Source organism: Pituophis catenifer, unplaced genomic scaffold, assembly GCF_029215685.1.
Source record: "Pituophis catenifer annectens isolate HBS135680 unplaced genomic scaffold, rPitCat1.0.hap2 SCAF_7, whole genome shotgun sequence".
Taxonomy (NCBI): domain Eukaryota; kingdom Metazoa; phylum Chordata; class Lepidosauria; order Squamata; family Colubridae; genus Pituophis; species Pituophis catenifer.
In genome coordinates this window covers 32150326-32175655 of record NW_027256887.1, presented here as the reverse complement: position 1 = coordinate 32175655, position 25330 = coordinate 32150326, and the positions used below count along the sequence as shown (strand labels likewise).

Below are 25330 nucleotides of genomic sequence, written 5' to 3'. Positions count from 1 at the left end.
CTCCCTCTATCATTTCTTCTCTATTAGTAAGAATTAGGTCCAGTATAGTAGTGATCTTTATATTATATAAAGAATATATATAATGAAACTCTACCCCTTCTTTTGTTAAGTCTGTTTCTTTTGAACAGTTTGTATTGTTCCATCAGTACCTTCCAGTTTCATCCCACCAAGTTTCAGTAATGGCAACTATATCATATCTGCCTTCATGTACTAATACTTCAGGTTCACCCTGTTTTTTCCATAAATTTGAATGTTAGTGTATAGGCATTTGAGTCCTTTATGGGCCTTGAGTATGTTTCTTGTATCTCCTATTTTGTAACTGGGATTTCCATCCTTTCCATCACTCTCTACTTCATTATGTTTTTCTTTTTTATTTCTTCTTTCTCTTTACCTCCTCTTTATGTGATTATGGATACCTCCTCCTTATGGTTTTTTCTTGGAATTAGATTCTAAAGGTCGTGAAGATTCCCCCCCCCCCTCCCTCTGCAATTTTAGTTTAAAGCCTTTCTGATAAGATGAGCCAGTCATTTTCTGAATATATTTTTTCCAGTTCTTGTGAGGTGCGGTCCATCCCTTGCCAGTAGTCCTTCATCTAAGTAATGCAGACCATGGTCTAGGAAGCCGAAGTTTTGTGGATGACACCAGTTTTTAAGCCAGTGGTTCATTTCTAAATGAGTTGCTATGCTGGCTAGGGGCCTTAAATGGGCAGGGCAGCACAAGAGCTGGGCATTTTGTAGGTAGCCTGTCTTCTCTCACAAACCAACAGCAATTCTTGCCTCTTCTAATAGGAACTGGAATGCAAATTGTGTGTATAGAGTAGGGATCCCCAAACGTGGCAGCTTTGGGACTTGTGGACTTCAAATCGCAGAATTCTCCAGCCAGCATAACATAGCATAGCTGGCTGGAGAATTCTAGGAGTTGAGGTCCACAAGTCTTGAAACTGCCAAGTTTGAAGACCTCTGGTATAGAGTCTTAAATCCTTCTATCATCCTTACAATAACCAATAGATAATATATTTATTATTAAATAACAAATAAATAATACAATAACCAGGAAATAATAAGTTTTGGCCTTTGGGCATGATTGTGTTTGGGAACTCATTTCCCACTTACATGAACTCAATCTGATCAACCAAAGACTTCAAAGAGAGTCTAAAGGAGTCTAAAGGAGAACAAGACCCCCTGCTTCACTGTGCTTGCCACCTTTTTATCTTTACATTTGGAGAGAAGGGAGGAGAAGGCAAACGAAGGCAAACGAAGGAAGCAGTCAAAGCAACAACAATAACTAAGAGGAAATAACAAGCCAACCGAGCTATGGAGAGGAATTTGCAGTCTGGCTCCCTGAGCTTGGCTGCCCATGTTCCCCTGGGTCCTAGAGCCCTTTTCACCACCCAAGGTTGTTTGTTACCTCAGCTCCACCAGGCGGGCTGGCTGGCTGGGGCAGCTCAGGGAGGAAAGAAACCAACGGCCGGAACAACCGTAAGCCTGTAAATCCATAGATTAAGACCCTTAATCTATGGACAAGCTCAGTTATGGTTTATTTGAAGAATGAGTCAGCAACTTCAGGATTTGAAACATTACTAATCAAGCTGAAAGCTGAAAGCAGACGCAGAGAAACCCACTAAGTTAATTAGCATTCTTTGCAGTCGTTGAGCCCTTTCTGGGAAAACTTTCAGCCAAACTGACTTTAATTTTCACTTTCCATGTCGCTGGTAAAACAGACATCCAGGGCTAGAGACTCTCTTCGGAGAGAACCAGGATTTATTCCCTGTGCAATGTTCTTAAATAGAGCCAAGTCGTGGCTCCTTAGACTGTACTGGTGGAGAGAAAAGCAGGACTTCAACCAGGAGGAGCATTTGAAAGACAAATAACTGGGATACCTCAATACGTGGCTCCTCACAAACCATCTGCGGAGTCTCCAGAGCAGTTTTAGAGTTGTTTTAATTTTTTGTTTGAACTTACTTGACACCTTTCTGCTTGAGATATTAATTTTATTAATTTTACCTTGGGGAGGGTGCATGTGTGTGTATGTGTGAGTGTGTCGGGATGGATTGGATGGAAGGAGTGGGTTTGGAGTGGATGAATTTGGGGAGAATGAGGGAGCCAGGGGCAAGAATGGAGCCCCCTCTGCTAAGTGTGCAAACAGAAGCAGATGGGGGCTCAGATACGACCCCCGGCTCAGTGTGAGTGGGGTGCGTTGCCTGTCAGAGAGGAGGGGGGCCGTTGAGGTGGGGGAGGGGAGCTCTAGGGTATTAGAGAGCTGGAGCATTGCGGTTATGACAGGGAGAGGTAGATATGGTGGGAGCAGAGGGGTAGGCCACTCTCGGGGAACTAGGACTCGCTGTCTCAAAGCGATTACTTGTTCCGGCCCCTCTGGTTCTGGTTCACCAGGCTCGCCTCGTATACCTGGTGACTCTGGATGTCAGGGCCCTGGCCTCAGGCTGTTGCTGTTTAATGCCAGGTCTGTTGTCAACAAGCCCCCCCTCGTTGGAGACTTAATCCTGGAGGAGGGGACTGACCTGGCATGCATAACTGAGACCTGGCTGGGCCAGGAGGGAGGTGTGCCCCTCTCAGAGATGTGCCCAGACGGGTTCCAGATATTGCATCAGCCGCGACTAAAGGGAAGGGGTGGAGGAGTGGCAGCTATTGTCCGGAAAAGTCTTTACCCTCGCAGGATCCCTGCCCCTGAGATTGTTGGGTGTGAGTCTCTTCTCTTGAGGTTGGACTCAGGGGTTCAGTTGGGCTTGTTGCTGACGTACCTGCCTCCCAGCTGCATTACAACAGCCCTGCCTGTGCTGCTAGAGGCGGTAGCTGGGCTGGCGGTGGAGTTCTCCAGGCTTATGGTACTGGGGGACTTTAATTTGCCGTCACTTGGCGAATCCTCAGATGCGGCTCAGGAGTTCATGGCTTCCATGACAACCATGGACCTGACCCAAGTAATTCAGGATCCGACTCATAGGGGGGGACACACACTTGACCTGGTGTTTCTCTCGGGGCAGTGGAGATATGATCTGGAATTAAGGAGATGCTTCTCCCTTGTCGTGGTCAAATCATTTCCTGCTGAGGTTAAACTTCAGGACACTACTCCTCCATCGCAGGGAGGCGGAGCTGATTAAGTGGTTCTGCCCCAGGCACCTAATGGACCCTGAAGGTTCCAGAAGGAGCTTGGGGAGATACCTGACTCATTTGTCCACAGTCCGACTGAGTCTCTGGTTGCTGCCTGGAATAGGGCGGCATCTGGGGCACTGGACCGGATGGCGCCTTTGCGGCCTCTCCATGGCGGTGGATCCAGGAAAGCTCCCTGGTTTACTGAGGAGCTCCAGGAGATGAAGCGCCAGAAGAAACATCTAGAGCGACGCTGGAGGACCAGTAACTCCGAATTTGACTGAACACTCTTAAGAGCCTTTATTAGGACTTATTTAGTGGCGATATGGGCGGCAAAATGTTTGCATTGTTCCGCACTTATTGCATCCGCTGATTTGTGCCCAGCCACCCTATTTAGGATGACTCGCTCCCTCCTTAATGCAGGGGGAGTGGAGGAGCCCTTGCAGGGTAGAGCTGAGGAATTTGTGCAGTTTCTGTTGGATAAAGTCGCTCAGATTAGGATGGACCTGGACTCTGATTGGGCAATTATGACCGAGATGACGGGAGCAGGTCTTAGTCCTATTGTGTGGGATGAATTTGAGCCTGTGACTCCTGAGTCAAGGCTGTAGGAGCGATGAGTTCCTCCACTTGTTTGTTGGACCTGTGCCCCTCCTGGCTGGTTTTGGCCAGCAGGGAGGTGACATGAGGCTGGCTCCAGGCTTTAGTTAACGCGTCCTTGAGGGAAGGGGCCTTCCTGCAACCATTAAAGGAAGCGGTTGTAAGGCCCCTCCTCAAGAAGCCTTCTCTGGATCCAGCAGAATTAAAGAACTTTCTTTAATTCTGCTGGAGTCTCTTTCTCTACAACCTTTTTGGGAAAGGTTGTAGAGAAAGTGGTGGCACTTCATCTCCTGTGGTCATTGGAGGAAACGGATTATCTAGACTCTTTTCAGTCTGGCTTCAGGCCTGGCTACAGCACAAAAACTGCCTTGGTCACACTGATGGATGATCTCTGGTGAGGCCGAGATGGAGGTCATTGTTCCATCTTGGTGCTACTTGACCTCTCAGTGGCTTTCGATACCATTGACCATGGTATCCTTCTGGGACAACTAAGGGAGTTGGGAGTGGGAGGCACCGTGTTATGGTGGTTCTTCTCCTATCTCTCTGATCGGTCACAGTCGGTGTTGGTAGGAGGACAGAGGTCGACCCCTAGGCCCCTTGTTTGCAGGTGCCTCAGGGCTCGGTCCTCTCTCCCCTCCTATTTAACATCTACATGAAGCCGCTGGGTGAGATCATCCGACAATACGGGGTGAGGTATCAGCAATACGCTGATGATACCCAGCTGTATATCTCTACCCTGCGTCAATTCAGTGAGGCGGTGGATGTGATGTGCCGGTGCCTGGAGGCCATGAGGGTCTGGATGAGAGTCAACAGGTTCAGACTTAACCCAGACAAGACTGAGCGGCTCTGGGTATTGCCTCCTAAAGACTATGTTGATTGTCCATCCTTGGTTCGGGGGGGGGAGAAATTGTCCCCCTCAGAACGGGCTCACAATTTGGGTGTCCTCCTAGACTCACAGCTAAGATTAGAGCAACATCTGTCAGCTGTGGCTAGGAGGATCTTTGCACAGGTTCGCCTGGTGTACCAATTGCGACCCTACTTGGCTCAGGAGGCTCTCCTCACAGTCACTCATGCCCTTGTCACCTCACGGTTAGATTGTTGCAACGCGCTCTACATGGAGCTACCCTTGAAAAGTGTTTGGAGACTACAGTTGGTCCAGAACGCAACTGCACAAGCTGTTGTGGGTGCACCTAGGTACACCCACATTACACCAATTCTCCATGAGCTGCACTGGCTCCCTATTGGTCTCCGGTCTCCGGTCACAATTCAAGGTGTTGGTTATTACCTTTAAAGTCCTACATGGCTCAGGGCCAAGTTATCTTCGAGACTGCCTTCTACCGCATAGCTCCGAGTGACTGGTAAGATCCCACAGAGTTGGTCTCCTCGGGGTCCCGTCAGCTAAACAGTGCCGGCTGGCGGGCCCACGGGGGAGGGCCTTCTCTGGGGCAGAGAGCCAGCCGCCACAGCTCTCTGGAACCAGTTACCTCCTGAGATCCGGACCATCCCCACCTTATTGGCCTTCCAAAAAGCGGTGAAGACCTGGCTTTTCCGGCAGGCCTGGGGCCGTTGATCTCACTGTTGCAATCTGGCGAGATCCAGCCATGAATGGTGTGAATGGGTTTTAATTGTTTTTAATTTTTAATGTTTTTATATATGGTTTTTAAATGTACTGTAAGCCACCTTGAGTCTTCGGAGAAAGGCGGCATATAAGTTGAACAAATAAATAAATAAATAAATAAATAAATAAATAAATAAATAAATAAATAAATAAATAAAATCCTTTGCTCCCTTGTTGGATGTTGGCCTCTTGTTGAAAGTATAGATGAAACACCACTTGCGCTCCTAATTCTTTAACTTTCTTCCCTAGCTGTTCGTAATCTCTTATTGTTTTCAGATTCATTGTTAGGTACTCAGCTACTTCTTTGATTTTTGCTGCGATACTATGCAGAACAAGAAAAGAAAAGCATCATAGAATAAATCAACTCAGAATTTTCCATTGAGACACAAATGTACAGACTCAAAATATTCTATTCTGCACCCATTATGTGAACACCCAGCTCCCAGAAGAAGTCCATAGAGAATTGGAACTGCCAGCAGCAAGGTGAAGGGACTGAATTACAATGATGCTAGGTGAACTGTTGGATGACCTAAGTGCAAAATTGGGCACAAATCATCCTGGAGAAGAGTTATATGATAGCTAAGAAGCAATACAAACTTGATGGCACATAACCAATTACAGCTCCTATATTGATTGTCACAACAATCATGTTTTAAATTCATTTAATTGATATCGTTCAAGAAGCACCAGCAACGAATTAGCTTTATTTATAAGTTGGCTGCCATTGATCATCCATATGTGCCCCCAAGACATTTACTACAGGGTAAATGTTATTCAAAAGCTGTATTTTGAATTTTTTTTTAAAGCTTTGGATAACTGAAGTATTTTGAAAGCCATTTCTTTTTATACTATTACAAGTCTAATACAGGTAGTCCTCAACATACCACCATAAGTGAGCCCAAAATGTATTAAGTGAGTTTTGCCTCATTTTACAACTTTTCTTCCCACATTTGTTAAGTGAATCACTGCAGTTGTTAAATTAGTAACATGGTTGTTACTAACCATGGTTTGCCAGCCAGCTACAAATCCATCTGGTGGTGATTCCACATTTTTCTAGCTTACCAAGAAGTAGATTATGGTCTACTTTGTCAAGTAGACAAAAGGTTACAAAAGGTGATCACATGACCCCAGGACAATGCAAGCGTCATAAATGTGAGTCAGTTGTCAAGCATCCAAATGTAAATCACATGACCATGGGAATGCTGCAAAGGTCATAAGTGTGAAAAATGGTCATAACTCACTTTTTTCAGTGCTGTTGTAACTTTGAATGGTCACTAAGCGAACTGTTGTAATTCGAGGACTACCTGTATTTACTTAGTTACTATGTTTTCTGTTGTTTACCAAATTTTATGAATATATAACTCAAGATAACATTTCTTTCATATCATAAAATATATTTTTTAAAATTATTTACTGTTTAAATTATTAATTTAAGAAGTAATAATTAATTTAAGACGAAAGAGAAAAGGAAAGGGAATGATTTTAACATTCTTCATGTTATGATTTTTTCCTTGTTCCAAGTTCCTTGGTAAGTTCCTTCGGCAAGTGTAGATGGTTGCAGATGGGTCGACACGCACGCTTCCCAAAACTCAACTATATATTGTATGGAGATATGTGTCCTGCATGTTGATTGGTTGATCCAACTTCCTGCTTTATTGTTTGAGTGTCCCCTAAACATTATCATTTGCAGAAGTATAGGTGCAACAACTTTGCAACCATTTCCGAATGACACATATTGTATGTTCGCTCATGTGCAGTGACACAGAAGTCTAACACAGCCTTCAGCTGTCAATTTCTTCTTCCCAGGATTATTGTCATTTCATTGTTCTATATAACCAAATGATATTATGTTTGAAATATTCTCATCCAAATTGAATTATGCAGGTAATACTTCCTCATTCACAGAATGTCAGAAAGAGGAACTTTAAGAGATGAAATCATTTTTGCTGGTATTATTTCCGGTATCTATTACCAATAGATTTCTGATATCAATTCAAAGTGCCAGACATACATATAAATTTCTAAATACCATGGTAACCAATCATACCAAATGATACAGCCCCTGCTTAAGATTCCAGCCTGACATAAAGTGCATTTGAGGAAGCAGACCTTCTCAGTTGTACCCCGATGATATAGCATCCTGGTCCTCAGATGCTATATACATATATAGGTAGATTTTCAATTATTTCACTTAGTGACAATAGAAACTGACTACTTGATTTTATATGGTTTTCTTGTTGTTATTTATTACACTCTGAGTTTATTACCCAGAGTAATTTGACTAGGATATCATGAAAATGTTAATAAATAAGATAAATTTTGAATTGAACTGTGTTGGAGAGAGGGAACAAAAAAAGATATTAGGTTTTATCTTTGTTTCTTAAAATCATATATGAAGCCTAATCAAAAATAAGAGTCTATTTTAATTTCCTCACAAATTGATTTTAATGCACCACTTAGCAGAAAATAAAACTGGTCAATGAATTTCAATCAAATTTATTTTGTATTTATGGTTTCTCAACAACCAATATAATTATCTGTAAACAAACTACATTAAAATGTTTTGCTGCTAAGCAGATGTCAGTAATACGTGCACACGAGTAAAAATTTTGCTTCCTCTCAAGTATATTTTAAAAATGGACAAGCAGCAAATAATACTGATTCTATCTGAAGCACCAGGCAAACACAGATTTAATTCTAAATACAATATAGGAAGGGATCAAAGTAGATCTATTATCCAGTTTGTGACAGTTTATTTAAATTACAATATATTTTAAAAGCATAAAAATGTAGCTTATGATTCCAAAAATGTAGTTATGCAGACACAAAAAAATGTTATGATCAAGCAAATTCAGAAATCTCGGGCCTCAAAATCAGCAACCTACAAACCTAAATTTTATGCCCTTTTTCCAGTTGTAAACATTTTTGCTAAACATAGGTATTTCAACATATATTAATATATTTTTGACATTCAAAGTTGTAGAATCAATATGGCAGAATTATTGTTAAAAACACATATGTACAAATATTATTCCCTGTGTTCCTGTTCCCCCAATTACATAAAGTATTTGGCATAATTATAACAATCTTACTGCATAAACAACCATTTGCTTTCCTCCCCCATTGTACTTCTTATTAAAATTAACTAGTTATGTACAAAAATACTTGAACATTTATTATATAAAACTTCTATAGCTACCATTAATAGCATAAACCTGCTGAGAGTTTCTCATTGAGATAAAAAGGGGTCAATAATGTTCCAGTTAAACTATCAATAAGATAAACTGATAAAATCAATACAAGTTTCCCAACCAAACAGGGAGGTAACTTTAATGGTACAATTGAAAAGTACAGACTTCATGATATCAAACAAATACTACAAATAGTAAGTTTTTTTGGGGGAGGGGGAGAAATAAGAAATGGAAAAATTGCCTGTACACTTGTTTTTGTTTATACAATTATAGAACTAAATGTAAGCTTTCAAAAACACAGGAGTTTTCTAGCAAAATACCAGTTAGGGCTCCATCTGGGATGAGTAAGAGCACTTTTAGAGAAAACATTTTGCAGGATTGGGGCTGAAATCTGGATTACATTTAGTTGCCAAAAAGTTTTCAGTCTGTGCCCTAAAATCCTCTCACTTTCCACGATCTAAACCACTATCCCTTAAATTATTTTATCTACATTTTTGCAGTGGAATATAGAACAACAGAATGGAAGAACTTTCATTCAGAAACTTTATATATAACAATAAAAAGGCTGAATCTTGTCTTTAAAAATTTGCTGCTTCAATTAATTCTTCTTGTAAATAGCATTCTCGTGAACATTTGCTTGCACCCAATTGCTTTCAGCATTTTCATCTTAAGAGTCCGAGTGGTTTTTTTCTTGATTCACATTTAAAATGACTTATTCATTTTGGCTATTAAAATAATCTGAGAAGTTAGTTTCTGTATCTGAAATCAATGATCTTTTTTAAAAAATAACTGTACATATTGGCTATATTTTCTATAATACAACAATGATTAACGTTTATTATCTTTATGGAGCTGTAAATTGCACCTATCTAAAATAAAATAAAATAAAATGGGAGGGGGAAAATTCTACAAGCATGTAAACTAACCACTATTAGAATGCTAGAAAAAAGATATCTAAGAGACAAGTTCAAACAACATACAAATATTGAATAAAACGCAATAGCATGTCAATAGACATTTTGCTTTCTTCCTTCTCCTGCCGCAAAATGAAAGTGAACGGCAGCAGGGTTGCTTAGGGCAGGCGGACGTCTGCACTCTGCAGCCAGGCTGGATGGGAGGGTGGCGAGAGCGGCAGCGACGGCCCCTTCCACACGCAGTGCATGGAAGTGACGAAGGTGGGCGAGGTGGTCCCAGCGCACCTGTTGCTGCGGAGATGCGGCAATCGCCCAGCCAGGGAGGCCTCGGCTGGGACTGCATCCTGCTGCCCAGGCTGAAGGGAAAGCACCGTGGGCTCCGTGGTGGCACGGCCGGGCCTGGCGAAGGCAGGCAGCAGTGGCGGCGGTGGGGGCAGAGCTTGCTTGGGCTCTCCTGCCATCCTGGAACTGTGCCATGCCGGAGAGTTCTCTTGTGCGGCCACGTGTGACAGGGGCATGTGTGTATGTGTGTGAGAAAAAGAGGCGGTGGCGAACCCGGGAGAGGACCGTGGAGGGACACGTCACATGTCCGTTGCCCTTGCTGCTGCTACTTTTGCTGTCAGCTTCTCGGTGCTCTTAAAGTCGACAGCTCTTAAAGAGCTGAAAGATGTTTCCTTAGATCGCTGATGCTGCCAACAATGAGTTTGGCGGCGATCTAAGGAAACATGTTCCAGGCTCTTCAAGATCAACTTTAAGAGTGCCGTGAAGCCAACAGCAAAAGTAGTGGCAGCGGGAGCGACAGGAGCGTGTGTATATGTGTCCCTCCGCAAGGACTTGGAGGCAGACACCGCCCCTCTGAGGAAAAGAGGAGCTGGTGAAGCCCTGGCTGTCACCAGGGAGAGGAGGATCGTGGAGGGACGGACACATACATATACATGTCCCTGTCGCCCCCGCTGTCGCTACTTTTGCTGTCGGATTCTCGGCGCTCTTAAAGTCGATCTTGAAGAACTGGAACACGTTTCCTTAGATCGCTGACACTCCCAACAATGAGTTTAGCAGCATGGAAGGCAGGCAAGCATGGCAGGGCTGCGGGGAAGGGAGTTGTCTGCTAGCTTCCCTGAAGCCCTGCCATGCTTGCCTGCCTTCCACGTGGCCTTCAGCTTGCCTGCCTTTGCAAGCTGGCCACGGGAAGGCCGCATGGAAGGCAGGGAAGCATGGCAGGGCTGCGGGCCGTGGACCGGTTTGGGGGTGTGGCCAGCCAGCGATTGCCACTGGTTCAGCAAACCAGCCCCAATCTCCATTACCGGTCCTCCCGAACCGGTCTGTACCAGTAGCATTTCACCTCTGCTTCAAATCAAATTTTATTCTGTCAGAAAGTACACTGTTGCACTAATATAAGGCTTTCAAGGGAAAGTATGCTTTGATGTTGTTTGAACAGCTAGACTTCTAGTTCAAATTTATATGCAGAATCACATTTGCTGTATGCTATGCTAAAGATAGAATTTCAGTCTCATTGCCTCTAGGTTCTGGCTTTTTAAGCTAGCACTTAATTAAGTACTTAAAGTTAAGCAGTTTTTAAAAATCACCAGGAAGATTTGTGAAAAACATTAAAGTGCCTATATTAGATATGTTTTTCATTTAAGTCATTCAAAAAATGACTTTTTGACTTATATTTATAACTGAGAGACTTTTCGTGGAAGAGGCCTGGGTTGAGGCACCTGTTCTGTTCTCTTGCTGCTGTGCTCCAAATTGCTTGGTCTGGCCAACAAAGGTTTTGGGGGTAATGCTGGTGGATCTGTAGAAATGGGAATGGAAAGGCTGTGAAGTAGTGGGACAGAACGCCTCAGAGTTCGCTCATAAACACTATAAGGTGGAGGAATCTTGCTATCTTTTCTTATTGGCTCTTCGGAAATGTTGCAATTAGAAAGAGGAACTGGATGTTCATTGATATGAGTTTCAAAACCAAATGTTTCAGATGTGCTACATCGACTAAGTGAAGAAATGCCACTGCTGTAACTTCCAGACAAGACTGGAGAGTTGGAAATGAGCCCGGAAGAATGGTAGTCCATAGGAGATGATGAAAATGATTGCACAGAACCCTGAGTTTAGAAAAGAAAAAATTAGTCTGGAAATAGAAAGAAGAGTCTAGGAGGGTAAAAGAAGTAGAGGAACATGCCTTTATATTAGTTCTGAATCCCTGTTATTATTCATGTTATAACAATACTTATTGTTATAATGTAACAGTTTTGTAATCTGAGCATCAAAAACTGAATGGTGCTTATTCATTGATACTATAAAATCTTGAATTACTGTGGTTTGTATCTACTTTTAAATTACAATCACCCAATCTATATTTGTGTTATTTAGTATATCAGATCACAGAAAGTTAATATAGTAGATATGTGAACTAAGCAATACTGGTGGTACCTTCAAGCTAAATCAAATTCAACAACCTATGAATGTTGGGAGAAATCATAACCCAAATAACTTGAGTCTCCATTGCTCAACAAGGAGGATTTAATGTATCTTGAACATAATGTATCAGCAGTCATACATTGTGAATGCTCCTGGAATTGCATGGATATGTTATGTTATGTTATGTTATGTTATGTTATGTTATGTTATGTTATGTTATGTTATGTTATGTTATGTTATGTTATGTTATGTTATGTTATGTTATGTTATGTCATGTCATGTCATGTCATGTTATGTCATGTCATGTCATGTCATGTTATGTTATGTTGTACAGTGAGAGAAATTAAGATAAAGAAATTAATCTCTTTATATTCATTCCAATGTGTGACCACTATCTCCTGAATGTATTCAGCCTATTGTCTTTTATGGAACCTTACATGATTTGTTCATTTATCAGAACAGAAATGACTAAAAAGCTTAGTTCTTTATTCCCATCACACTACACAAATTGGGAAGGCATAAATACATATTTATGTTTTGAAGGTGAAAAGTCAGCCACAATTAATGTAAATTATGAGAAATAAATAATGTAGTTCTGCTTCTAAATGTATTGAAGAAAGAACAGTACCTTCATTGGAGATCTTCCAGCAGAAGGGGAAACTGAGGTTATGTGTCGAACTGGTGATGCTGTGGAGAAAATCATTTTCACATGAATTTAACATAGTTTAGAGTAAGTGAGGACTGTGATGGCTTGATAGAAACAAACAGCTTAGCCAAAATGAAGAAAAATGTATGTGAGAGAGGAGAGGGGAAGGAAAAAATGCACATGCAGTTTACACTCAGATTTATAAAACACATATCATATAATATGTTGATAAAGACGCAGATTGTAAAATTGCAACAGGATTAAAAACAGAGTCAGACATACAGACCTCAGATAGAAAACATAGAGCTTCCCATTAAACCAGTGACAGATAGCCAGAAGAAAATCTCCTGGACAAAATAAGCATGAAGCACTGAAACTGAAAATACTTTATATCAATAGAAATTTTATAAGAAGATAAACATGAACTGAGAGTATGCAGTAGAGGGAATATCACTATTGGGGGATCTTGGTTAACCACATGTTCGCTCCATTCACTTCTCTCTCATATAACTCTCAAGTAAGAAATAGTATAAAGTAATAAAATGAATTATCCGACTAGGCCAGGATCGGTTTGTATTAACCCCACAGTTAAAAAAAATATACCTGTGGAAACTACTGCAATATTTTAGAAGGTTGAAAAATAGTAATCGGGGGTTATATTTCCATCATATCATAAAGCCCAAAATACATATACCGTATTTTTCAGAGGATAAGATGCATCGGAGTATAAGACACATCTTAGTTTTTGGGGAGGAAAATAGGAAAAAAAAATTCTGCCTACCAGGTATTCATCTGGCTAGCGTCCTTAGTCTGGTCAACTTCAGCACATTAGTTTGCTGGTTTTGAGTGTGTGTGCACGCTTTTTATCCCCTCCTTGGGGATAAAAAACAGTTTCTAAAACACAGCTGAGAGGGAGCAGCAATGGGAAAAGCAGGCAAAGCACAGAGATCGCTTCACTCGCTAGCACCTTGTTAGGGCTGAAAAAAAGCTTCTAAAGCACAGCTGAGAGTTGGAGGGAGCAGGCAAAGTTCGGAAGATCACTTTACTCACAAGCGCCTCATTAGGACTGAAAAAAAGCTTCGAAAAAGCTACATTCAGAGTATAAGACGCACCCAAATTTTCAGCCTCTTAGGGGGGAAAAGTGTGTCTTATACTCCGAAAAATATGGTATTTGGTAACCACCAAAATGTCTTTCCTGCAGATGAGAAGCTGGTAACAGAACTAAAATTAAAAGGATCATTGGAAAATTAATCATTATAAGGTCTTCTCATTTCTCTAAAGAAGCTTGGACCATCAGGCCTATTAAAAATTAAATTGTACTGGCTTTCCCACCCACTTGCTCAGATTCACAGCAAAATAATAACATCTCAAAGCAGTCTTCTCAATCTCTTCTTCAGTTTACTCTTCATGACAGGCAAAGCCAAAAGTATAGCAAAAACAATATTTATTAGGAATGCCAAATCAACTATGTGGATGACATGGCAGTGGTGGGGCTTGTCCAGGATGACAATGAAGATTCTTTTGGGAAGAGATGAAGGCTCTGGTGGAGTGTTGCAATAAAAATAACCTGGTTTTTAACGTTAACAAAACAAAGGAGATCACTGTTGATTTTAGAAAGAGCCAGCATAATCATACTCCACTTGTTATCAAGGCTATAGCCGTGGAGATGGTTAATAGTATTAAGTATCGGGCAGTGGTGAAATCTAAATTTCTTTCCTACCGGTTCTGTGGGTGTGGCTTGGTGGGTGTGGCTTGGTGGGGGGGGTCATGTGACTGGGTGGGCGTGGCTATGTAAACATGTGACTGGAGATCAAAAGACAGAAACTCACTAACAATGTCCTGCTGGAGCAGGGTTTGATTAGATGACCTCCAGGTCCCTTTCAGCCCTGGATTATCCTCTGAAGCTGAATCTAGTGCCAGGTTTGTAGTCCTTCTTTCCTCTCCTTTTTCCCTCCCTCCCTCCCTGCATCCTTTCTCTCTCTCTCTCCGTCTTTCTCTCTCTCTCTCTTTCAAAAATGGACCCTCCCACCCGTTTTTTGCCTACACCCCCCATTTTTGGCCTAGCAGGCTTCAGGGAAGCCTGCTGGGAGCAAAAACAGACCCCCACCCCCCTGTTTTTGGCCTAGCAGGCTTCAGGGAGATCACTGTTGATTTTAGAAAGGGCCAGCATAGTCATGCTCCACTTTGTATCAAGGCTGTAGGCTTCAGGAAAGCCTGCTGGGAGCAAAAACGGAACCCCCCCCCACCCCCGTAAAAAAAAAGTTCTGACGATCGCACGCCACAGCTGTGATCATTGGAGCCTTTTTTAAACCTTTTAAAAGCATTATTTTACAACCTATTATAGGTTGTAAAAAAATGCTTTAAAAAGGTAAAAAAAAGGCTCTGATGATCACAGCTATGGTGTGCGATCGTCAGAGCCATTTTTTTACCTTTTAAAAGCAGGAAGTAACAACACCTGGACAGGTCGGCGGAGCCTCATGCCGCCATCGCTACCGGTTCTCCGAACCACCTGTAACAATCGCTACCAGATCGCCCAATCCAGTCCGAACCGGGAGCATTTCACCCCTGATCTAGGGGGTGCATATAATTAACAATCCTACTTGGACTCTTCATATGTTATCTTTAGTGAAACAGCAAACCAGCATTTGCATTTCCTGTGTCAGATGAGGAGAGCACATCTTTCTCTTTCTGTCCTGGCCACTTTTTACAGAGGCACAATTGAGAGCATTTTAACAAACTGCATCACTATTTGGTTTGGTAGCAGCAGGCCCCAGATAGAAGGTCCATACAGAGAATGGTAAGGGCAGCTGAGAAGATTATAATGGGAAGTAAGTAAACTTACTTCCCATTATTCAGAATACTGCATATAAACGCTATGTGCTTAGAGCTTGAAGCATTGTTAGAGACTCCACACACCCACTTCACGGTCTATTCTATAGTCTTGTAAACTCGTATTCTTTTTTCCCCCCATGTATATGTATACATTTGAATTAGACTGTGATGTTTCTCTGTGTCATATATGTGTATTTTTGTGGGTATATGCATAATGGTTATCCTTTGAGAGCTGAATGCAACAAAATTTCATTTTAATGTATGCTGATTAGTGATAAATTGGCAATAAAGATTATGTTCTGTTCTATTCTATTCTATTCCAAATAAAATTGTACAATCTAGGGTTCCCAAATCCTTTCAAAACCTCTTCCAGAGGTTATCACAAAACTATAATTTTTAAATGTGGCAGAAAAGAAAGATACTAAAAATCTGAAAAATAATTAAATTCATTGCACTTAATTACGTTTTGAATTTTGTTGTGATTGTTTCTATTCACTGTTCACTGTTTGATTGCAAGTCCCTCCAGTTTTGTTGACAAGTTTCTGGAAGTGGCTTGACATTGCCTGCTTCCTAGGGCTAAGATAAAGTGACTGGACCAACGTCTCCCAGCTGGCTTTGTGGTTAAGGCAAGACTAGAACTCAGTCTCCCAATTTCTAGCCTGGTATCTTAACCATTACACCAAACTATTAGGTTGCTCATAGGCATGCAGAAATGTGAACTAAGGACCATTACAGATAAAGCTTCACACCAAAAGCTGTGCCTTCTCTTTATTCCAGAATTTAGGAATGTAACTTTTCATGCAATGTTAGTTGCCCTCCTCAATGTTTGTTCCACTTGCGGCATTTTCTCCAAAATTAATTTTTCTTTTCTATGGTCCCTTCACCCTCCTGGCTGATTTACTGTTCCTGTTCTAAAATCATCTGGCTAAAATCACATCCAGGCAGGATCCAGCTTTAGGTACAACATGTGTAGAGTTAGTTGTATTAAAAAAGAAGACTAATGAAGTACAGACTTACCAGTGGGACGAGGTGGCACAGGAGGAGACATGAGCTTTCTACTCTCTGACATGTTTTTGGCTTCTTTCCCATTATCCAGGCTCCAACTGCTGGGAGCACTAGTTACAGCTGTTAAGCCATGGCAACACAAATATTAATTGTTAAAACTTTTGAGAATTAAAATAAATATCAGAAATATATCCAGCATATTTGACATCAGTTACATATGTTTGGTATTTGAGATACAATATCAACAAATACTGCTTTACATTTGTTTATTAACTGTCTTTTGTACTTTACAAAAATATATAGTAGAATATTAAAATAATGCTTACTTTTCTCAGGGGCAGACAAACTAGGGTCACTTCGAGGCAAAGCACCATCACCATTATGATTGAACACAATTCTCTAAAATTTCAAAATAGTGTGTTTTTATGATAGTGAATTTCAGTTACAGCTTTAGAAACAAGAAAAGATTAGCTATTTCAGCAGAAATGTCAGAAGCAAAAATATGAGAGGGTCCCATTAGACGTAGGAAATGAAATGCTTTAAGAGGACTGATATTCATTCAAGTTCAACCACAAGAATACAGAGACTTTAAGGTGGTACTGCTGGAAAAAATATCCTTTTTCTCTTTCTTCAAGAGGACTGAATCTGGATATATCCTGATTTACAAGCCATACATGATTCAAAATAAAATGAATGAAAACCTGATGTTTCCTTTGACAGTTTACAGCAAGACTCATACTGCAGTTAATTAATCTTACTACCTTCTTTTAAAATTGTTTCATAGACATATCTGAAAAACAAATTTAAGCCAATTACCAATTTAAGACAAGTGTATTAAGGAAACAAAAAATTTGGATGTGTTAAAAAATAAAATTTAGCAGAAAGAAGGAAGGAAGAACACTTAGAGTATTCAATACATTAATTGGTTGCATATGCTAAGCTACCCGCCTAGTACACTAACTATCAATGCAATTACTCAAGAGTTGCCAAATTATATGCAACATTCATAAGAATAAAATGTAACAGCTTTTCAGTGAGAAAATATATAAGACTCAGCCAAGGAACTGAAGTCACTGATAAAATGGTAGAAGCAAACCAACATGTAAAATTGTGAGCTATCTGAAGCAAGCAATATATTTAGAATAGAATAGAGCTGAGAGGATCTTGAAGGTCTTCTAGTCCAGCCCACTCCTCTGGCAGGAGACTATACCATTTCAGACAAGTGGCTGTCCAGTCTCTTCTTAAAAACCTCCAGTGATGAAGTGCCCACGATTTCTGAAAGCAATCTGTTTCACTGGTTAATTGTCCTCACTGTTAGAAAGTTTCTCCTTAATTCCAGGTTGCTTTTCTCTTTGATTATTTTCCAACCATTGTTTCTTATCCTGCCCTCTGGTGCTTTGGAGAACAATTTGACCCCTCTTCTTTATGGCAGTCCCTCAAATATTGGAATATTGCTATCATGTCACCCCTAGTTCTTATTTTCTTTAGACTTGCCAATCCCAAATCCTGCAACAATTCTTCATATATCCAGGGCCTTTAATCATGTTACATATTCTTCTATGAACTTTTTCCAAAGTCTCAACATCTTTTTTGTAGTGTGGTGATGAAAATTAGTCCCAGTATTCCAGGTGTGGACTTACTTGTACTTATAAATCAGTACAAATACTTCATGTGCTTTTGATTCTATGCCTCTGTTTATACAACCCAGGATTGTATTAACTTTTTTGGCTGCTGGCTCATATTCAAGTGATCATCCACTGGGACCCCAAGTCCCTCTCACAACTACTGTTTTTCAGCTAGGTCTCACTTAATTTTACTTATACCTTTGATTTTTCCTTCCAAAATGTAAAATTTTGGGGGGTTTTCCACACTAAAATTCATAACTGATCTAGGGCATTGATCCTGCCAGTTTAGTATCATCTGCAAATTTAGTAAGTTCCCTTTCTATTCCCTCATCTAAGTCATTTATTAAGATATTGAAGAGTACTAGGCCTAAGATGGAACCTTACTTACTTCCCTTCATCTAGATGTAGTACCATTAAGGACTACTCATTGAATATCCAGCTACAAATCCATCGGGTGGTGGTGATCTCTATTTCACATTTTTCTAATTTACAATGAAGTAGGTTGTGGTCTACTTTGTCAAATGCCTTATTGAAATCTAAGTATACAATGTCCATAGCATTTTGCTGGCCTACTAATTTAATTACTTTTATCAAAGAATGAAATAAAATTGGTTTGGCATGACTTGTTTTTGAGAAACTCGTGCTGGCTAGTAGTTATAACTTCATTTGTTTCTAGTTGTTTGCAGATCTATTTATGAGAAAGCAACATTTTTATATATTTATGAACACATGCTGTACTAAGGAGAGAGAAAAAGATGTGACAACTACACCAAAATGCATAATTTCACCACAAGAAGACATGCAGGGTTTCAGCATAGAGAATAAGTATAAGACAGATCTTGATGATTTAAATATCTTACTGTTTTAAAAAGTGTTAATTATGGTTGGTCACACAGTTAACCAGCTATTTAGACTGGATTTGGCATTTTTGTCTACCTATCCAGGCCTTCCCAAGGACATGTTATTGTTTGATAATATTAAAATATTGTCACAGGATGTAAGCTGTTTCAAGTGAAGTTTTTGCAACTGACTGATGGTAATGCTAATTCTGTTCAAGTAGTGTTCCAGATGTTTTGGAAGCAACTAATATTATTGGTACTACTTTTGCTTTCTTTTGCTACAGCTGTTCTACTTGCAGGTCTTTATATGTTGTGGGTTTTTTTTTTTTTCTACTTCTTTCTCTTCTGCCATCTCAAGATATTGCAATGTCCACTACCAAGACTTTTTTGTCTTTCTTATCAACGCTTTCCTTTCTATTCCCCCTTTTATCCTACATTTCCCCCCTTACCTTTTCCTACTTTCATTTTCTTTTGTATTTTATATCCTGATAAACTTTATAAAAATTTGCAAAAAAACCCTAAACTGTTGTTGTATGTTAATTTGAAACCTAAAGATCCACAGAACTTTAGCTCCTTCATTTTCTATTATTTTTCCTGTTTTGTGGGCCCACTAGTTCCTGTTTGCCAGAAAGACATATTTCTTGCAAATATTTCAGGACTCCATTGTTGCTACTTTGTCATGCTGTGGTTTGTAGTCAGTGATCTTTTACTAATTTGATGGTCCACTGTTCTTTCAGCTTGTTTGGGGAGATGACATTTGCTGTCTGGTGCTGTCTTCTCAGTTTTGGCTTTCTGTGTATTTCTTTTGTCTTTTGCAGCCAGAATTAGCCCTTCTCTTTTTCTTCAATTTTACTGTTCTTAGCCATTGCCAGATCTTGTTGTTCTCTCTGCTTGCTAATGTTTTTAATGTACTGGCCGTGCCTCTTTCCTATTCTTCATTTGGTGTTTCTTATATGCCAAAGTATTATTATTATGGTTGGTCACACCATCAGCCAACAATATCTGCCTATCCCAAGTCCTTTGGAAGGACTAAGTAGGTGCATATAAATGCCAAATCCAGTCTAAATATCTGGTTGACTGTGTGTGATGAACCATAATAAGAATAATAGTTTTCCTGATTAGCCATACTCAATAGAAACTAAATATAACATCCCAGTACATGAATTCAGAGCATAATTAAGTCACACAATATAATATATGGCATCTTGGCACTAAAGCCTATGCCATGATAGCCCACTTTAAATATTTACCCTTAACAAAAGCTGCGATGTGATTTGATCCTTTTTTTTGTGACATGGAAAGTACAACAATAAAAGATTAGTATGGAAAAGAATGAACAGAGTTTGATGGATATATTCCTGATCCAAACATAAAAAAGCTGACAGGACAGATCTGTGGCCAAGTCTTGCTCACCATTTTAACATTCTGGTAGGAATGATTTATCTATTTTTTTTTTCCTGCAGTGATGTAACCAATTGATCTAGTGCCAGAACTCTAAGAAAACTATATTTCCAACCAATATCTATGCCACCCCTGACAAAGATATATGCAATTTCAACAGTGTCCATACTGTATGATAACCCATTCAAGTGCTGTTTTTCAAGAAAGGGACTTCATCTAAATCATCCTCATCTCTTAGATTTATTTTAAGATAGTAAGGGAAAAATGAACCATTCAAGGCTTAATTCATAATGCTTGCATGAGAAAAATATTTTTTACTATTTATCCTGTGGGGGCTACTGGGGGTGATGACACATTGGGACATTTTTCCTGCTGAATGAGCCTGTGGAAGAGCAGTTTCTGGACCTACCTGCTCCTCAGGCTCTCTTGTTGAATCTCTGATGCATTGTAGAATGGAACCTTCATTCCACTTGGCAAAGAATTTGTAGGCTAGGAACAAAAATGGCACATACTTTGTGTGGCATGTCTTATAAGCCACCATATAGAAATTTTTCTGTGCTGTTTCCTGTTCTAGCTGAGGATGGTAGAAAAATTCAGAAAGAATTTGGAATTAGTATTTGCCAAGACATAACTGTTACTGAGCATTACTGTGACATGTCAAGACTTAAGTAATGATGTAATAAAGCCACAAAGCCAATTATAAACCAGTATTTTCTGTCTTGAAAAATGAATTGCCAATATTTAAATAGATATAAGAACAGTACATATTTTTTTTTAATTAAGATCCTCTGAAAGAGCAGTTTTATGTAAACTGACCTAGGAATCCAGTGATCAAGAGGAAATAGATCATATCTGATCCAAGTCTCAGCATCACAAATACATTGCTAATTATCTGATAAAATGTAAAGAACTGCATAGGTTTTAAACATGTATTAAATAAAAATAATTTATTTATTAAGTACTAAGTAATAATTTACTTAGAGATGAGATATATAAATGAAAAATGTCCATTCATGCCTTTACTTCATTCAGACTTTGCCTACTTTAAAATAAGAGGTGATTTTATTAACAAAAGGAACATCATTTTTATCTGACATTCTTAAAGAAATAGCTCAAAAGGTTGGTGTAGGTAAGCCAGAAGTAGACAACCTGGAGTTTTTCACTTTTTCTGAATAGCAATCAACAATCAGGGCATCTAAACCAAGTTTCCTGAAATTGTCACTTACTCTATCTGTAAATTCAAAAAGATTTTGAATGGATGTATGCATGTAGGGTTTTGGCAACAGTATGGAAATGGTTTGTCACTTCATTCTTCTGGAACGGTTTGTTTTTGTTGTTTTTGTTTTAAGTTCCCGCTGTAACCTGATACAGCCCCAGAAGTCTCCCAACCAAGCACTAATCAGGCCAGCCCCTCCTTATAAATTGAGATTATAGAAACTTTAAAATAACAAGAATCAATAAGGTGAACTAAAACATTTGTCTACCATGACAGTTCATTTTCAGGAATGTAGCTCTTTAACTGCACCCTGAGTAATGCCTACCTGTGAAGGTTCAGCAGGATTAGGGTAAATGGCACTACAGGGCCTCTCCCTTGGAGATAGGCAAGAGTTTTCTCTGGAATATTTAAGCTTGTCTGATAACAGAGGTGAGCCTAGAATACAAGACAAACCTAGAGAATCAATGCAATTCTTCAATCTGCAATATGGTGGATTATTTGGGTGGGGGGACACATATTGATAAAAAAATTTACAGAGGCCTATATCCCATGTAGAATTTCCATGTAATGTGATTTAGATCTAATAGTATAGTTTTGATCCATAAAGATTCCATAAGGATTGTTGTGTAATAAAACACTAACCTCTGGCACTGGATGGAGCAGAGCTGGTCACATTAGGGGAAGCAGAATGAGTAGAACTCAGACTTGAGGTAGATGGGCTTGGCTGGAAATACATAAAAGCCACAAACTCTCAGTATCATGCAACTTGGTGAAAAAAACAGCAGCAACATGTACTGACAGCAGCTCATTACAAAACCTCTTAGGCTTATGGAAAATGTAATATTTGAAGCAAAAATATGGTTGGATGATACATAAATGATTGAAGATGTAACCTGATGCTTGTCTACTGCCTACAAGAAAAATGGCACAGAGGAACTTGTTTATATGACTGCAACCTAAATCCAATTCAGATTATTCTATAATGACCAGCTCAGATTTTGTCTAATTTATTTCCTTTAGTAACCATTGATTGATTGTGCCAACATTTATAAAATAATTGTAGATTTTATAAAATAACAAGGTCTTTTCCTCTTGTTCTAGGATTCTTTAGCAATGTTCCTTCTTTGTAAGTCTTTCAGAAGAGAATTTTGTCTTCTATTTTCAATTACATTCTATCCCTAGCTATTAAAAATCTAGGGTAAAAAATAAAAATGTTTTATTTTGGAGGAATTGTAAGACAGAAGTACTCATGAGAAAGAATTCAAGAGAAACTAAAGATGCATTAATATTAATTCCAAAAATAAAACAATATATTTGAGTACTTGCAGATATTTGAATTTTGTTTCTTTCAAGAATAATTTTTGTCTTTGCTTGTTGTATGCATAACTAGAGCCAGTTAAATATCCTTTTTCTTAGATGCATACCCCAAATAATGCCTAATCAGATTTTTATTGAAAGAATTAAAAACTGAGAAGTACCAGCTTAGATAAAAAATAACTAAATGTTTACATTTGTCTTCTTATTCAAAATCCATGTGGTTGTCACAGTGGCTCTGGATTAATTATTCCAGTAAAGCAGGGGTTCCCAACCACCGGGCCATGATCCACTACCAGGCCATGGCCTATTCGCAACCAACCCGTAGGCTGGTAGACAAGTGCATGCAGCTTACCCTGTGCAAATGGCGGGCTGCCACGCGTACACATGCATGTGCAACTCCACTTGCAGTTCAGTTGCGTGTGCATGTGCGTGCACAGCAACCCTGCACTCAAGTGAGTCAAGCTGTGTGCACGGACATGTGCATTGCCCAGTTCCCCTCTCTTCCCCTCTCCTCCCCCCTATCAGTCTGGCCAAGCCAGAAAGGCTGGGGAACACTGCATTAGAGAAGCAAGCGTGAATCTCACAAACCACAGACTACAGTAGGAAAATGATTTTTTAATGTAATCCTATAATGAGGAATCCCAGGGTTAATATATTAAAACTTAGCACTTTATTGTGTTTGACTGATAATCTTATGTGTGATATATATACTTATCTGGACTTGGTTTTTCTCTTGTTAATACATCATTGAAGAATCCTGGCATCTTACTCATTTTAAAATTATTTCAAAAGATGCATATTTGTACATAAACAGGAATTTAAGCCTGGCAACTCAGGGCAAAATTCTACACTAGGTCTCCAGAGAAGCAGTCACATTCCAAAGGATTCTTGCCTTACATATCAACAAAATCTAAGTCTCATGTGGAAACTGGTCTATTTTACAATTCTTAGCAGTATAAAAATAAATAAGGCTTAACCATTTTCTTCTACCTTCATGGACATTTACCCATATCAAGAAATAATTATATAATAATTATACTGGTACAGAACCATATCACTTTTCACACAAGACTATGACTACATGTCAGGTTTCGTACAATAAAAACTGTATTTAAACTGGCATTAATAGTATTATGGCATCATATTTTAAAGTTTATAACTGTGAGTTTACTTAATACTCTAGGGAGAGTTAGGGCCAAGTCTCTCACCCATATCTGTGGAAACAGTTTTGTTCTAGTTTTTTTGGTGGCAAACATATTTGGTAGATGAGTTTTTGCCCTTTTTTAAAACTTATATTTTTGTTTGTTAGAGTTTTTGAAATTTTTGGTGGCAGAGTCACTGAATGTCACATATCAGTATACGTATATGATATACCATATTTTTCAGAGTATAAGACACACTCCCCCCACAAAAGAGACTGAAAATCTGGGTGCATCTTATACTCCGAATGTAGCTTTTTCAAAGCTTTTTTCCAGCCCTAATGAGGCACTAGTGAGTAAAGCGATCTCCGTGCTTTGCCTGCTTTTCTCATTGCTGCTCCCTCTCAGCTGTGCTTTAGAAGCTGTTTTTTATCCCCAAGGAGGGGATAAAAAGCATGCACGCACGCTCAAACCCAGCAAAATAATGTGCTGAAGTTGACCAGACTAAGGACGCTAGCCAGATGAATACCTGGTAGGCAGATTTTTTTTTTCCTATTTTTGTCCCCAAAAACTAAGCTGTGTCTTATACTCCGGTGCATCTTATACTCCAAAAAATACGGTAAGTATCAGTATATGAGCCGTGGTGGCACACTGGTGGCACTAATTCTGCTCACTGCCAGGCGTTCAATCCTTACCGGCTCAAGATTGACTCAGCCGTCTATCCTTTCGAGTTTGGTAAAATGAGGACCCAGATTGCTGGGGCAATATGCTGACTCTGTCTCTGTTAGAGAGTGTTGTAAAGCACTATGATGCAGTATATAAGTGCTATTGCTATAAGATATCACTGCTTCCTTTGTGGATATTTAAGAATAAGTATATAGCAAGTGCCTACAAGCCTACATGTTAAAAGTCAGGTTATTTAATAAAGCAACCATACACTAGATATGCTTGATAAAGATACATATTGTATCTTTGGGACTTTACCATAAAAAAGAAACCACTTTCCTCTGGGCTTAATGAAATCAAAATTAACTTCCCCCCTGATGTATTCATTAATAGCTTTTGGTTACTAGTACTATATTTGAAAGATGCATTGTTTTAAACAGAATGCTATTATATAATGACTTACAAGTTAATGGACACTTTACATTGTTTCAACTATCAGTAAATTCAAATCTTCACAGTCCTTTTTGGATTTGCTGCTTTCTCTCACAATTTCCCATCCTATAACAAGCCTTAGAAGGTGTACGTTTATCCATCTCAGATAAAGTATTATTTGGTACCTGCATGTTGAAAATTTCATCTGAGCTCTCGGATTGTCCAGTTATATTGCTGACCTCTGCAGATGCTTGAGAGGACAATGATGAGGAAGAGTATCTGTTGATAGCTGGGTAACTTAATGGACTATTGCAAGCAAAGAACAGAATAAATTTCATTAATCCTGGCTCTATTTTCAGTTTATCATGTCCTA

The 25330-nt window shown here is 39.5% G+C and overlaps 1 protein-coding gene across 1 annotated transcript in view; it reads right to left on the bottom strand.

Annotated features, from left to right (window-relative positions):
* Positions 1-11097: 11097 nt before the first annotated feature.
* Positions 11098-25330, bottom strand: part of DOCK4 (dedicator of cytokinesis 4) — a 705907-nt gene continuing 691674 nt past the window's right edge. The window contains exons 47-54 of the mRNA XM_070948091.1: positions 25143-25263; positions 22046-22127; positions 21729-21838; positions 16649-16721; positions 16335-16442; positions 15854-15859; positions 12468-12526; positions 11098-11523 (exon numbers count right to left, since the gene is read on the bottom strand). Coding sequence (XP_070804192.1) covers positions 11098-11523; positions 12468-12526; positions 15854-15859; positions 16335-16442; positions 16649-16721; positions 21729-21838; positions 22046-22127; positions 25143-25263 — 985 coding nt within the window. The remainder of the gene's footprint in view (positions 11524-12467; positions 12527-15853; positions 15860-16334; positions 16443-16648; positions 16722-21728; positions 21839-22045; positions 22128-25142; positions 25264-25330) is intronic.